Source organism: Monodelphis domestica, chromosome 7 (genome assembly GCF_027887165.1).
Source record: "Monodelphis domestica isolate mMonDom1 chromosome 7, mMonDom1.pri, whole genome shotgun sequence".
NCBI classification, from domain to species: domain Eukaryota; kingdom Metazoa; phylum Chordata; class Mammalia; order Didelphimorphia; family Didelphidae; genus Monodelphis; species Monodelphis domestica.
Window position 1 is genome coordinate 99,658,571 of NC_077233.1, and position 12,443 is coordinate 99,671,013.

At 38.8% G+C, this 12,443-nt stretch overlaps 1 protein-coding gene across 1 annotated transcript; it reads left to right on the forward strand.

The window, feature by feature from the left end:
- The first annotated feature begins 206 nt into the window (after positions 1 to 206).
- Positions 207 to 3,473, forward strand: LOC100023883 (protegrin-2-like). Its single transcript, XM_007499675.3, has 4 exons — positions 207 to 614; positions 1,537 to 1,644; positions 1,903 to 1,974; positions 3,221 to 3,473. The coding sequence occupies exons 1-4, from the start codon at positions 438 to 440 to the stop codon at positions 3,344 to 3,346; spliced, it is 483 nt and encodes a 160-aa protein (XP_007499737.1). The 5' UTR covers positions 207 to 437; the 3' UTR covers positions 3,347 to 3,473.
- The last annotated feature ends 8,970 nt before the right edge of the window (positions 3,474 to 12,443 follow it).

The window sequence follows — 12,443 nt, forward strand, 5'->3', positions numbered from 1 at the left end:
AAGCTAGAAAAGAAAGAAGAGGAGAGGAGAGGAGAGGAGAGGGGAGGGGAGAAGAGGAGAGGAGAGAAGAGGAGAGGAAATAGGGGGAATAATTTATTTTTTTACATTTCTTCAGGTCCACTTCATCAACTTAAACCCTCTGCTCCCCTCCTCATTCTATTCACCAAATTTCCCTTCTTTCACCAACATCTCCTTTCTACCAACTCCAGGGTTCCATGAAGCAATCGAAGGAGAAATATTTCTTTCCCTTGGAAGGAACCTCACACCCTCAGGACAAGTGTTGAAGGATGACAAAAGAAAGGGGAAACCACAGACCTCAGAAAACTGTTGGTGCCCAATGACTTTAGGTGCTCATTGCCCATGTAAGGCCAAGAAGGAGTCAATGAATAAAGGATGGCTCCTTCCGGATCATAGCATTGAGAGCCAAGACAATAAGGATGGAGAGGGGCCAGATCATGTGGCTATTACTGCTACTAATGCTGGTGACTCCATTGGCCTCCACCCAGACTCTGACCTACCAGGATTTGGTGAACCGATTCATCATCAACTATAACAAGAAGTCAAACTCAAGAAACCTCTTCCGACTCTTGGCTCTAAATCTGCAGCCTGGGGCAGTGAGTATGGGGAAAGGGATCCAGCCTGTCGAAGTGTCCCAACATGAACTTTCCACTCTAAATAATCTAATCTCCTGATGGAGAGACCTTTTAATACAATGGCAAGAATCATGGAGTCTGACACTACTTTCTGGGGTCTTAAGTAAATGTGTTTCCTTCTCTAGGCCTTAGTTTTCTTTTTTTTTTTTTTAAACCCTTACCTTCCGTCTTGGAGTCAATACTGTGTATCCAAGGCAGAAGAGTGGTAAGGGTAGGCAATGGGGGTCAAGTGACTTGCCCAGGGTCACACAGCTGGGAAGTGTCTGAGGCCAGATTTGAACCTAGGACCTCCCGTCTCTAGTTTTCTTATCTCTAAAAATGGATAAGCATCCTTGAACAGCTCAACTAACATTACCTTTGTGAAAAAAGTACCTTGGGAATGAAAAAGCATTTTGGATGTGTGAATTGTTCCTCATGTTCAGTATGCTTATTCTTGCTTCCATGTTTTCCTCAAGTTATTCCCTTCCCTAGAATGCTTTACCCACTCTTGCTTATCCAACCATACTCACACTTCAGAGTATAACCTAAGCTCTGCCTAGACACAGAAGGCCATCTCCTGATACCCTACTGCAGCATTTATCAAACTTTTGGTCTCAGGATCCCTTTATATAATAATTGTTAATAACAATTATTGAGAATCCTTTCAGAGAGCTTTTAGGTGGGTTATCTGTTGTCAATAACTTTGTCATATTAAAAATCATGACATCTTAGTATTATTATTAAAAGAGTTTTGACTTCTTGGATCCCAAAAGGGATCAGATTAGATTGTGTCAAAGGTCTTTCCCAGCACTAAATGCTACAATGTGATCATAGCTTCCTTCTGGCCTCAAAGGAACTCAAATGAAACTTCAGTCTTAAAGGTTGCTCTGGCTTCCTTTTCCAGAACAATGATCCTGCCATCCCCCGTCCTCTGAATTTCACCATAATGGAGACTGTGTGCCCTAATACCAAACAACGGCAGCTGGTTGAATGTGACTTTAAGAAACATGGGGTGAGTGTGTCCTAGGCTAGGAGGGAAGACTGACAGGGGAGGGCTTTCTGGGGATGTTCCCCAGGAAGATGAGCTCTGCTTTCCTGTTACCCTGAGGAAAGTGAGTTGCCCAAGATAAGGAGCAAAGAAAAAGACCCCTATGGGTTGGTTTGGGGCTGAGCCACAGGACAAAGCTTGAACTGCTGTCATCCTTGGCATGTCAGGGGTAGATGCCACAGACTCCCAGTTCTGAGCCCAGTCTTCCCAACACCTTCACAGCTGGTGAAAGTATGCTTTGGAATCATCTCCTTGGATGCTACTCAGCCTTCTATCGATATTTCTTGTGAGGAGGTAAGTGATATCTCTCTAGTGGAGTCTTAGGGGAAGAGACCAAACCTCCAGATTCCATTGGGATCTAGGATTCCTCCTCTCTTGGCAGTTGATAGAACTGATCTGCAGCTAAGAAAACTTGGCTTCAATTCTAACCATTTAGCCCTCTTTCCAGTGTTAGCCACAACCTAACCTCCTTTCTTCCTCCAGACTACAGTAGGAGAGATAGCTACAGAACTAGGATCATTTCTCTCCCCTGTCCACCACACCCAATCCCAGCTCTGGAGCTAGAAGCTCTCTGGCTTCATAGTTCTAAGGGAAGGTAGGGAGGAAGCAGTGGGACAAGAAGGCACTAGGTCTGTGTTTCCAGAGAACCAATCACCAAATTTAGAGCTAAAAGGAACCCTAGAAATCACCTAGTCCAAACCTCACTCCCATTTTTTTAGAGAGCAAACTGAGACCCAGCGATTTGAAGTGGCCTCAGCCATGGGCATTTAACAAGTAAATAGCAGAGCTGAAACAGAATCCTGGGGAAACTTTTTATAAATGAATACTTTTAAAGATGAATGATGAAGGAGAAATCCCTGAGGCATTATCTCCCTGTGTTAGTTTGGTCAGAGGTCAAGTCCCCAAATCTGAGAATTTGGGGTTGATGACTGGGTCTACCACTTATTAGATGTATAATGATGTCATCTTTAGTTTCTATTTCTATAAAATGAGGTTGGACCAAGTGATTACTGAGGCCCCTTTCAGTTTTAACTGCCATGACCCTAAAAAGCAACATCTCTAAATATTCTCAATTACTTTAAAAAAAATTCTGTTGAGTACACTATGACTGGGAAGACATTTTCCCATTGGCACTTGTTCAGATGCTCGGCTTAGGGTTATGTTATTATTGTCCTAAGGGCTACTGAGTAGCTCATATAGGATAAAGTTGGAATCTCCTACAACTGCAGAAGGGATAGAATGTGAGATTCTTGGGCTGTAATGGGTAAAGGGTAGGAGTGGTTGTGTTGCTGATAAACCCAACAGTTGCCTCTCTTGGGGGAGGGTAGGATATGACCCATCTTCCGATTCTCCAATGGGTAAATCACATACCCCTTGGGGTCAAATCAAAAGCCTCTTGGGGTCATATTATGTACACCCTACCTCTGACCCACTTGGAAGACCACTACAACAGGGAACTATTCTCAGTGTGCAGATTTCTCTTATCTTTGCAATTTGATCTCCATAGGCTAAAGAATCCTGTTTACCTTTTTTTCTGCAGCCTGGCCAGATAATGAATGATGGTTTTTGGTATCAACTTATTCGAACTTTTGGAAATCTCATTCATCAAAAATATAGAAAATTGCTAGAGGCATATAGGAAATTGCGGGACATTTTTTCTGGATGAGGTGACAATAATGAATAGAATCCTAGGGTGAATCTGCACCTTCACTTCTGCTGATGGCACCAAATTCTGCCCTATTCCTCTCAGTTGAATAAACTGTGTGAAATGGTCTGTTTTTGTTTATCTATCATAGTGTTTCCAACTCCCTTCTCAATTCAGTTCAATCTAGATCAAATATTTCTTAAGTTCTTCTCATGAGTTAAATACCAAGGATATACAGAGGAAAAATAGCATAGTACTTATTCTAGAAGAGCTTGCCATGTAAGAAGGATGGGGGTTGGAGAATGCAATAAATACTCAAATGTGTTGGGGATAAGGAGAAAGCTAGAGTAAAATGATTTATGACAGTTGAGGGGTGGAGCAAGTACTTTTAGCTTAGGAGTTAGGGAAGGAGCCATGTATCAGGGAAGAAGATATGAGCTTTGGGGCAGCTAGGTGGCTCAGTGGATAGAGAGTCAGGCCTAGAAATGAGAGGTCCTGGGTTCACATGCAGATTTAGATACTTCCTAACTATATGACCTTAATAAGCAAGTCACTTTGCCCCAACTGCTTCCCTTACAGCTCTTCTGCTTTAGAACCAATATTTGGTATTGATTCTAAGAAGGCAAAGTTTAAAAAAAGGAGAAGATATGGAAGAGCATTGCAAGAACCCTAAAGCAAGAAATAATTTGATTAGTATAAAAACAGGGATTCCTCCCCCAACACACACATACTTCCCAAGAGACTTACATCAGCTCTAGATGCAGAAATGAGGAGGGTAGATCTGGAGAAACTATTCTGAATATTGTATCTATGAATGCCATTAGTTAGAGCACTCTGAGCTGAGGCTACCAGCTTCTAACTCCCATTCAATTCCTCTTATGTAGTGATGGACTTGCCTGAGTCCTACAGCTCTTAGTGTTTTGTCCAAAGTTTCTGACTCACTAGTGTGGGGTGGGAAATATGAAGATGATCAACAATAGTCAACACTTATCAAAATGGCTCATTACCCCATGATCCCAAAGAAGATTCGCATTGTAGATAATAGTACATGTCCTGAATGGGATCAAAAGTAAAAGATACAACATTAAAACTCCTGACAGACTGTGCTAGCACTTCTAGCAAGGTCTGAAATCTCAGCTTCCCAAGGTATAAGTGGAATTTTGAACCCTTGGACTTCATCCCCCAGAAGTCTTTCAGTATTTCCCAGAATTCCTCTCCTCTTTCCACCACATTGCTAGGTTTCTCTAGCTTTTTACTTTCCCTTTGCTTCAAGTTAAATATTAATAAATATTATTAAATATAATACTCAGAATATTAAATATTAACTTTTAAATTTTACATCAGAATTGTCCCTTCTTCTTCTGAGCCTTGCCTGATGGCTCTCGTAGAGGAGGGGGAGACAACTATCTCCAGAGACCAGGGCAGAAAAAGCCTTCCAAGCATTCCTCCCCATCTGCCTCCAACAAAGGGGAAGGAATCTTCTTCCTAATGTCAGGTATCTCTATTCTACTCCACCCCACCCCACCTCCTATAGGGATTCCATTTGTTTCCTGGATAGTCAGCAGGCAAAGGTTCTCATATCCTCATGATTCAGCAAGATGAACACCAAAAGGATTCTTTAATGTTTTTGACATCATTCAGTGCCTCTGTGCCCAAAGTCCCCCTTAGTCACACCTAGATTCACTCAGTTCATCTTCATCTTTCCATCATGAGTGGCAGTGAATGCCCTTTCCCCACTCCATTTTATGCATCACAAGTCCATGGAGCAAGTATGATGAGAGAATTTATATTTTCTTTTGCAAATTGAACAAGCCATAAATGAACTTCCTAAGAAAAATGCATGAGGACCAGACAGATTTGAAAGTGAATTGTATCAAATATTTAAGAACCAGAACTAATTATGATATTAAACAAATTACTTGAAATAATAGGTAAAGAAGGAGTTTTACCAAACTCTTTTTGTGAAAGAAATATGATGCTGATACCTAAACCAGGAAGAGCAAAAACAGAGAAAGAAAATTATAGACTAATCTCATTAGTGAATGTGGATGCAAAAATCCTAAACAAAATACCAGCTAGGAGACTACAACAACATGTCACAAAGAGAGTACATTGTGACCAAACAGGATTTATGCCAGGAATGCATAGATGGCTTAATATAAGGAAAACCATTGACATAATATCAATAACAAAGATAATTAAAGCCATATGATTATGTCAACAGTTGCAGAAAAAGCCTCTGACAAAAAACAACTCTCATCCCTATTAAAATTGGGAAAATACTGGAAAGCATAGGTATAAATGGAGTTATTATTTAAAAGACTACAAAGCAACTACCTAAAACCATCAGCAAATATTACCTATAATGGGAAGAAGCTAGAAGCCTTCCTAATAAGACCAGGAATAAAATAAGAATGCCCATTATCACCAATATTACTTAACATCATATTAGAAATACTTCTTTTAAAATAACCGCAAATGAAATAAAATTTCTGGGAGTATACCTGTCAAACTTAGGAACTACATGAACATAATTATTAAACACTATTTATACAAATAAAGTCAGATCTAAATAAATGGAGAAATACTAATTGTTTGTGGATGAGCAGTCAACATAATTTAAATGACAATCTTACCTAAACTAATCTATTTATTCGATATCATCCCATTTACATTACCAAAAAAATAGTTCATTGTGTTAGAAAAAATAATCACAAAATTTATTTGAAAAACTAAAAGGCCGAGAATATCAAAGGAATTAATGGGAAACAAATGTAAAGGAAAGAGACCTGGAAGTACCAGATTGCAAATTGTATTATAAAGCAATAATTATCAAAATTATTTGGTACTAGCCAAGATATAGAAAGGCAGACCAGTGGAACAGAACAGACACAATAAATGGCAGTAAAAGATTATAGTAATCTGGTGTTTAACAAAACTATAGATCCAAGATTTGGGGATAACAAATCACTGTTTTGAAAAAATTTCTGGGATAACTGGAAACTAGTTTGGCAGAAACTAAGTATAGACCAATATCTTACACAATTCACTAAGACAAGATCAAAATGGATACATGATCTAGATATATAAGTAGATACTATAAGTAAATTAGAAAAACAGGACACATACTACCTTTCAGATTTTGGATTGGAGAGAAATTTGTTAATCAACAAGAGATAGAGAACATTGTGAAATATAAAATGGATAATTTTCAATACATTCAATTGGAAAGTTTTTGTACAAATAAGATAAATTCTGCCAAGATTAGAAGGAAAGCAGAAAATAGGGGGAAAAATTTATAGACAGCCCTTCAGGTAGAGGTCTCATATCTAAATTATATGCTTAAATATATAATGAACTTTGTAAAATTTATAAGAATAATAAATTAATAAATGGACAAAAGATATTTATAATTTCAGGTGAAGAAATCAAAGTCAAATATAGGTATATGGAAAATGCTCCAAATCATTACTGATCAGGAGAATGCAAACCATAACAATTCTGAGATATTACCTCACACCCACCAGACTGGCTAAAATGACAAAAGGGTAAAGTGACAAATATCTGAGGGGATGTGGGAAAATGGGGAAACTAAAGCACTGCTGGTGGAGCTACGAACTGATCCAACCATTTTGGAGTGCAATTTGGAATTACACCCAGAGTTCTAAAACTATGTATACCCCTTTGCTGAGTGTTTCCCAAAGAGATTTGGGGGAAAAAAAAGAACCCATATGTTCCAAAATATTTATAACAGTTCTCTTTATAGAGACAAAGAATTGGCAACTGAGGGGATGTCCTTCATTTAGGAAATGGCTAAACAAATTGTGGCGTATGATTGTGATAGAATTCTTCAGCACCAATAAGAAATGATAAACTTATTTTATTTAATTTATTTTAAAATCCTTACTTTCCATCTTAGAACCAATATTATGCATTGGTTCCAAAGCAGAAAAGTGGTAAAGACTGGGCAATGGGGGTTAAGTGACTTCTCCAGGGTCACATAGCTAGAAAGCATCTGAGATCATATTTGAACTCAGGACCTCCAATCTCTAGGTTTGGCTCTCAATTCACTAAACCACTTAGTTGACCCTGAACAAATGGATTTTTTAAAAATCTGGAAAGAACTATATGAGATTAGAATCAGAACAGCCACAGAAATAATACTAGGAGAATAAATTGAGAAATTACCTCCAGAAAGTAGACAGAGAGATAAAACAGGAAAGACTTAATTTATATAAGGATGTTGGTCTCCATAACAATGCCCTATGTAATATGGGGAGGTGGGGAGAGGTTGGGACACTAGTGGACAGGATCTATTAGGTAGGTATCGAGAAAAGTAAATTAAACGTATAGGAGATCTGTGATTTCACTTGTGTAATATCTTCTTTTTCTTTATATATGGAAATGTTTGTTTTGTTTGGATTTGTAAACATTTTGAATAAAAAACATTTTTAGGTAACTATTTGAAAAAATATTTTTTTCCTTTGCATTTGGATTCCAGATTATTCTAGCTCTATAATCACATACTGAGTGTCAAGAGAAGAAACCCAAAAGAGTAAATATCTCAAGGGTTGGGAGCAAAGATCCAAAATATAACTAGTAGATTTCTTATTTCAAAATTCTGGCTGACATTTCATTTTAGAGACTAGACTAGGACAGAAGAATAAGAAGAAAATACCACCAGAGGAAACGCCATGTTGGAGATAAAGCCTTCAAAACTCCCCAAATGAAACTAACTGGTTTCTAGGCAAATTTAGCAGAGGAACAACTAAAGTGTGCCACCTGGTGACTACATTAGACATTGCACCTTGAGCTCAAATACCCTGATAGAAACAGTTAATTCACTGACAGCATATTTGGTCAATGATTGTCCATGTCACAATCAAAACTTTGGAAGCAAAACCCTAGACCTGTCTTAGCTGTGCTTCTAGAGCAAGAGTTCTTAATATTTTTTTTGGGCAATGGGCCCCTTTGTTAGTCTGGTGAAGCCTTTGGATTCCTCAAATAATGTTTAAATGCATAAAATACACAGGATTACAAAGAAACCAATTATATTGGAAAATACCTCTGTCTGTCTGTCTGTCTGTCTGTCTATCTATCTATCCATCTATCTATCCATCCATCTATCTATCCATTCATCCGTCTATCTATCTATTGTGAATTTTAGATTTATTCCACCCTGCTTAGTTTTTAGAATTTTTAGCAACCAGGAATGTATACACCCCACTTAAGGGTTAAGTGTGGGGGAGGATAGTCTGTGTAAAAAATATCATTTAAATTGCAATGTTTAAATTCCTTTTGAGAAGAATTTTAGGTAAAGAAGGTGCTACCTCTCTGAATCCAGAACTGAACTGTTGGAGAAGATACTATGAAGAAGCCTCCAGACCAGCCAGCTGCACAAAAATTGAACTTTGGGTGTAGTTGATTGAACATTTATTTGTATGTATACTTTTATGCCAAAGGGCACTGCCCCCTAACTGGCTTTTTGTCAATGCATTCAGCAGTTATTGGTCTTGGTTTTTTTTTTTCCTCTTATCCTCAAATTACTGTAATCTTTAAGTTGATTATGTTCTCATGATCCTTTTTGGGGAGACTTCGCCCCCCAACAAGATCAAACAGGGGAATGTAAAAATGGATTGGAATCCAGGACTTCAATCCCCACAAGCCTTTGCTCCACTTCCCCAGAATGCCTTGCAATCTCACCTGGGCCGAGATTGAGAAGGGATTTAACCTGATTGCAAAGGCTTTTGAGGTCTCTTTTGGACTTCTGTTTTGGAGTAGACGTGGCTCTTTCCATAATGTAGGTGAGGTCTTGTCTAGGCCTCTGGCACGTGTTTTTTCCTACTTGTATATTCTTAAATTCTCAACCTTTAATAAACCTCATAAAATATAATACTCCTTGCAGAGAGAAACTAATTTCTACCTGCCTCAGTCTCCCCTAAATTTTAATTTTTACATCTGTGACCCATGTGTGCTTGCAAGTGACAAATCAGAAACAACTGACTGGTCTCTTTCCTAGTTCTTCTTGCTCTTTTCACTCCGGAGATGTTGGCTTTTTCTTTCTTCTTCTTCTTTTTTTTTTAAATAATAAACCCTTACCTTCTGTCTTGGAATCAACACTGTATATTGGTTCTAAGGCAGAAGAGTGGTAAGGGCTAGGCAATGGGGGTTAAGTGACTTGCCCAGGGTCACACAGCTAGGAAGTATTTGAGGTTAGATTTGAACCCAGGCCTTCCCAACTTGAGTCCTGGCTCTCAATGCACTGCACTATCTAGCTGCACCCAAGTTAGGTACTTTCTAAAGAAAGAGCCTTTTTCTATGTCTCCCTGTTCCTTTGGGGGAAGAACCACAGGAAGCTTGGATTAATTATGTCACAAAATTTCTACAGTACCGGCAAGCACTGGAGGCAGCATTAAAAAAAATAAAATGATGAGCATTTGATGGCCATTTCCCAAAGACGTTTAATGGACAGTAGCTTCTGCCAAGGCAAGTCTTTCTGTGATGGTTTCTGGTCCCCTAACGCTTCACTCTTCCCAATGGAGGGGCTCTGTTTACTGTTCCATTTCTCATTAGGCTTTTTGTATACTCTCGTCTTTGAGTCTGGTGACGAGTCTAGAGACCACTTGGGTGGGTCATACATGAGGACCCATTCTGGTGATGTTTCTCTTCTTCCTCAATAACTAGTTGCACCCTGAAGTGTCATAGAGCCCTATCCATTTGTGCCCATCTTTTGTGCTTCCTCGGTTTCGCTGGTCCTTTCTCTACCAGCTTCAATCAAGGACTGAGGTTTCCTGGCAGCTGAGAACATTAAGCCTGATCTCATTACTATGACTTTATACAACAAGCATTTTGGAGACAAAGATGAGATATTTGTTAAAACTGGACATCCGAGGGCATTATGGTGCCTCTTTCAAGGGCCACTGGTAAACCACTAAATCAGTCTCCATCCTGGGATCTGAGCACTGTGCTTAAAGAGATTGCTTTAGAACATTTGTAGAATTTTAGGTCAGACTGTCTCTTGCAAAAAGACTATAGCTTTGACTCAAGACAAATAAAATAGATCATATCCCTAGAGATGGAAAGTCCTGGGTTCAAATCTAGCCTCAGACATTTCCTAGCTGTGTGACCTGCTTGACAACTCACTTAATCCCTGTTGCCTTGCTCTTCTCCGTTGAAACCAACATATAATATTGATCCTAAAATGGAAAGGAAGGGTTTGTTTTTTAAAATTAAAAAAAGAAGGTGTTTTCCTGCCTCCTAGACATTCAATGGACTTGTGAGAGCACTAAAAGTTTATTTACACCAATATCATTAGTCATTGTTCAATGATTTAACTTCACAGATAACCTGATGAGGGCATGGCTGATTCTATCACAGTGTTCTATCATCTGTTTAAGCAGCCCACAGGAGGTAGAGAGGGGAGTGACCACTCTATCTAATTTATGGTAGAGAAGAAGAAAGCCAGCTTTGGTCTGACATAAACCCCAGAAGGTTATATAGTATGCTCTGGCCTAAAATTCTGGGAAATTAGGGTTGTGACTTGTCCAGGGTCACACAGTTATGAAATATCTAAGACCAAATTTGAACCCAGGTCCTCTTGACTCCAAGCCTGGCACTCCATCAACTGATCCACTTAGCTGCTTCTATGTGGTATACTCTTAAGAATTAAATTTGGGGGGGGGGAGTTCTGGAAATGCAAATAAAAGCTATTCAAATGAGGCAGATATTAGGGAACTGTTTAAAAAGATCAGTGTAGATAAACTTGGAATTTATCAACAAACTTGGGTTTTAAATGGACAATTAAGAAGAGGTAATAATGAATATAACACCATGGAATGATTCTATAAGAAAAGGCCCTGGTACTCTAAAAATCAGAATGAACTGAGGCAAGTAATGAAATACTAAGGGGAAAAGAGGATTTTTTGTTGTTGTGTTATGATATTGAGGAAAAAGAGGAAGGTCAAAAGAGGGACAGTACCAATTTTTAGGGTGGACAAGACAATGCAAGGAAAAGGAAGCAGAATCACTCATTTAATTTTGCTTCTATTTTCCCTTCCAAGAATGATATTTTGAATGGAAAGGACAGAATGAATTTGTCTTCCAGGAATTGGAATACAAAATAAACAAGAAAAAAAGAGAGCATCTAATTGCCCTTGCTGGCTTCAAGTCACCAAGCTTAGCCAATTTACTTCTCAGGGTACTGAGCAGAGTTGGGTGTGATGGCTAAGCCACCACCACTGATCTTTGAAAAAATGGCAGAGAGAAAGAGCTGCTGCAGGAACCCGGAGCTGCAAATAATCTGATTTTCCAAAAAAGGAAAAGAGTGGGGTTCACAAAATGTAGGCCAATGAGCTTGATAAACCATTGTAATTTGTCTTTCAATTCAACCAAATTTGACATTAATGACCCCTGTTAAGGCACTAGCCAGTGACATTGCATCACTCTCAGAATCAGAAGGGTTTACTTAGCCATCCCCTTGCCCAGTACGTGAAATAACTGCGTAGTAAATGTGACAAACTCTCTAGCTGTGAGTTCTTTGCTTAGGCTATCTTGGATTGCTTTTAAAAAATCTTATTTCTCCTCTCTCTCCAACTAAAAAGTGAGATCTTTGAGAAAATCCATTTTATCTTCTTTCATGCCTTATGGTATTTAGCACAGTGCATGCACGTAGTAGGTACTTAAACAAAAAAGATGCAAAATACAAAACCACTGATGCTGATGAATGGCCATACTTCCTCATCTCTACCCAGACCTCAAAATCTACTTTTTTGGGAAAGCCTTCCCTAACTAATCCCCACTGAACCACCATGATCCTGTCTTCACTGTATCTCTCAGCCCTTCAGGAATAATTTTGATGGTATTATCTGTATTCTTGTCATCCTTAATGTGTACTGCCAGGATGGAGTGTTTTGTTTTATTCCATTTTGCTGGGGCTGTAGGTGCTCAGTCTTCTAATACATTCATGTTAAGGACACGTTGGGAAAACTTGAACGAGGGTCAACTGGAGCAAACGAGAAGAAAGAAGAAAAGATCGCTACGTACAGGTTCAAAAGGGACTCAAGTGGTCCAAGAACTTGCTAATGCTGAACAGATGTCATTACTCAAAGGTGCACATGTA

Coding starts and splice junctions, on each gene's coding strand:
- LOC100023883 (XM_007499675.3), top strand. CDS start 438: ATGGAGAGGGGCCAGATCATGTGGCTATTACTGCTACTAATGCTGGTG. Junction 615..1,536: donor TAAATCTGCAGCCTGGGGCA/GTGAGTATGGGG, acceptor TTCCTTTTCCAG/AACAATGATCCTGCCATCCC. Junction 1,975..3,220: donor TCGATATTTCTTGTGAGGAG/GTAAGTGATATC, acceptor TTTTTTCTGCAG/CCTGGCCAGATAATGAATGA.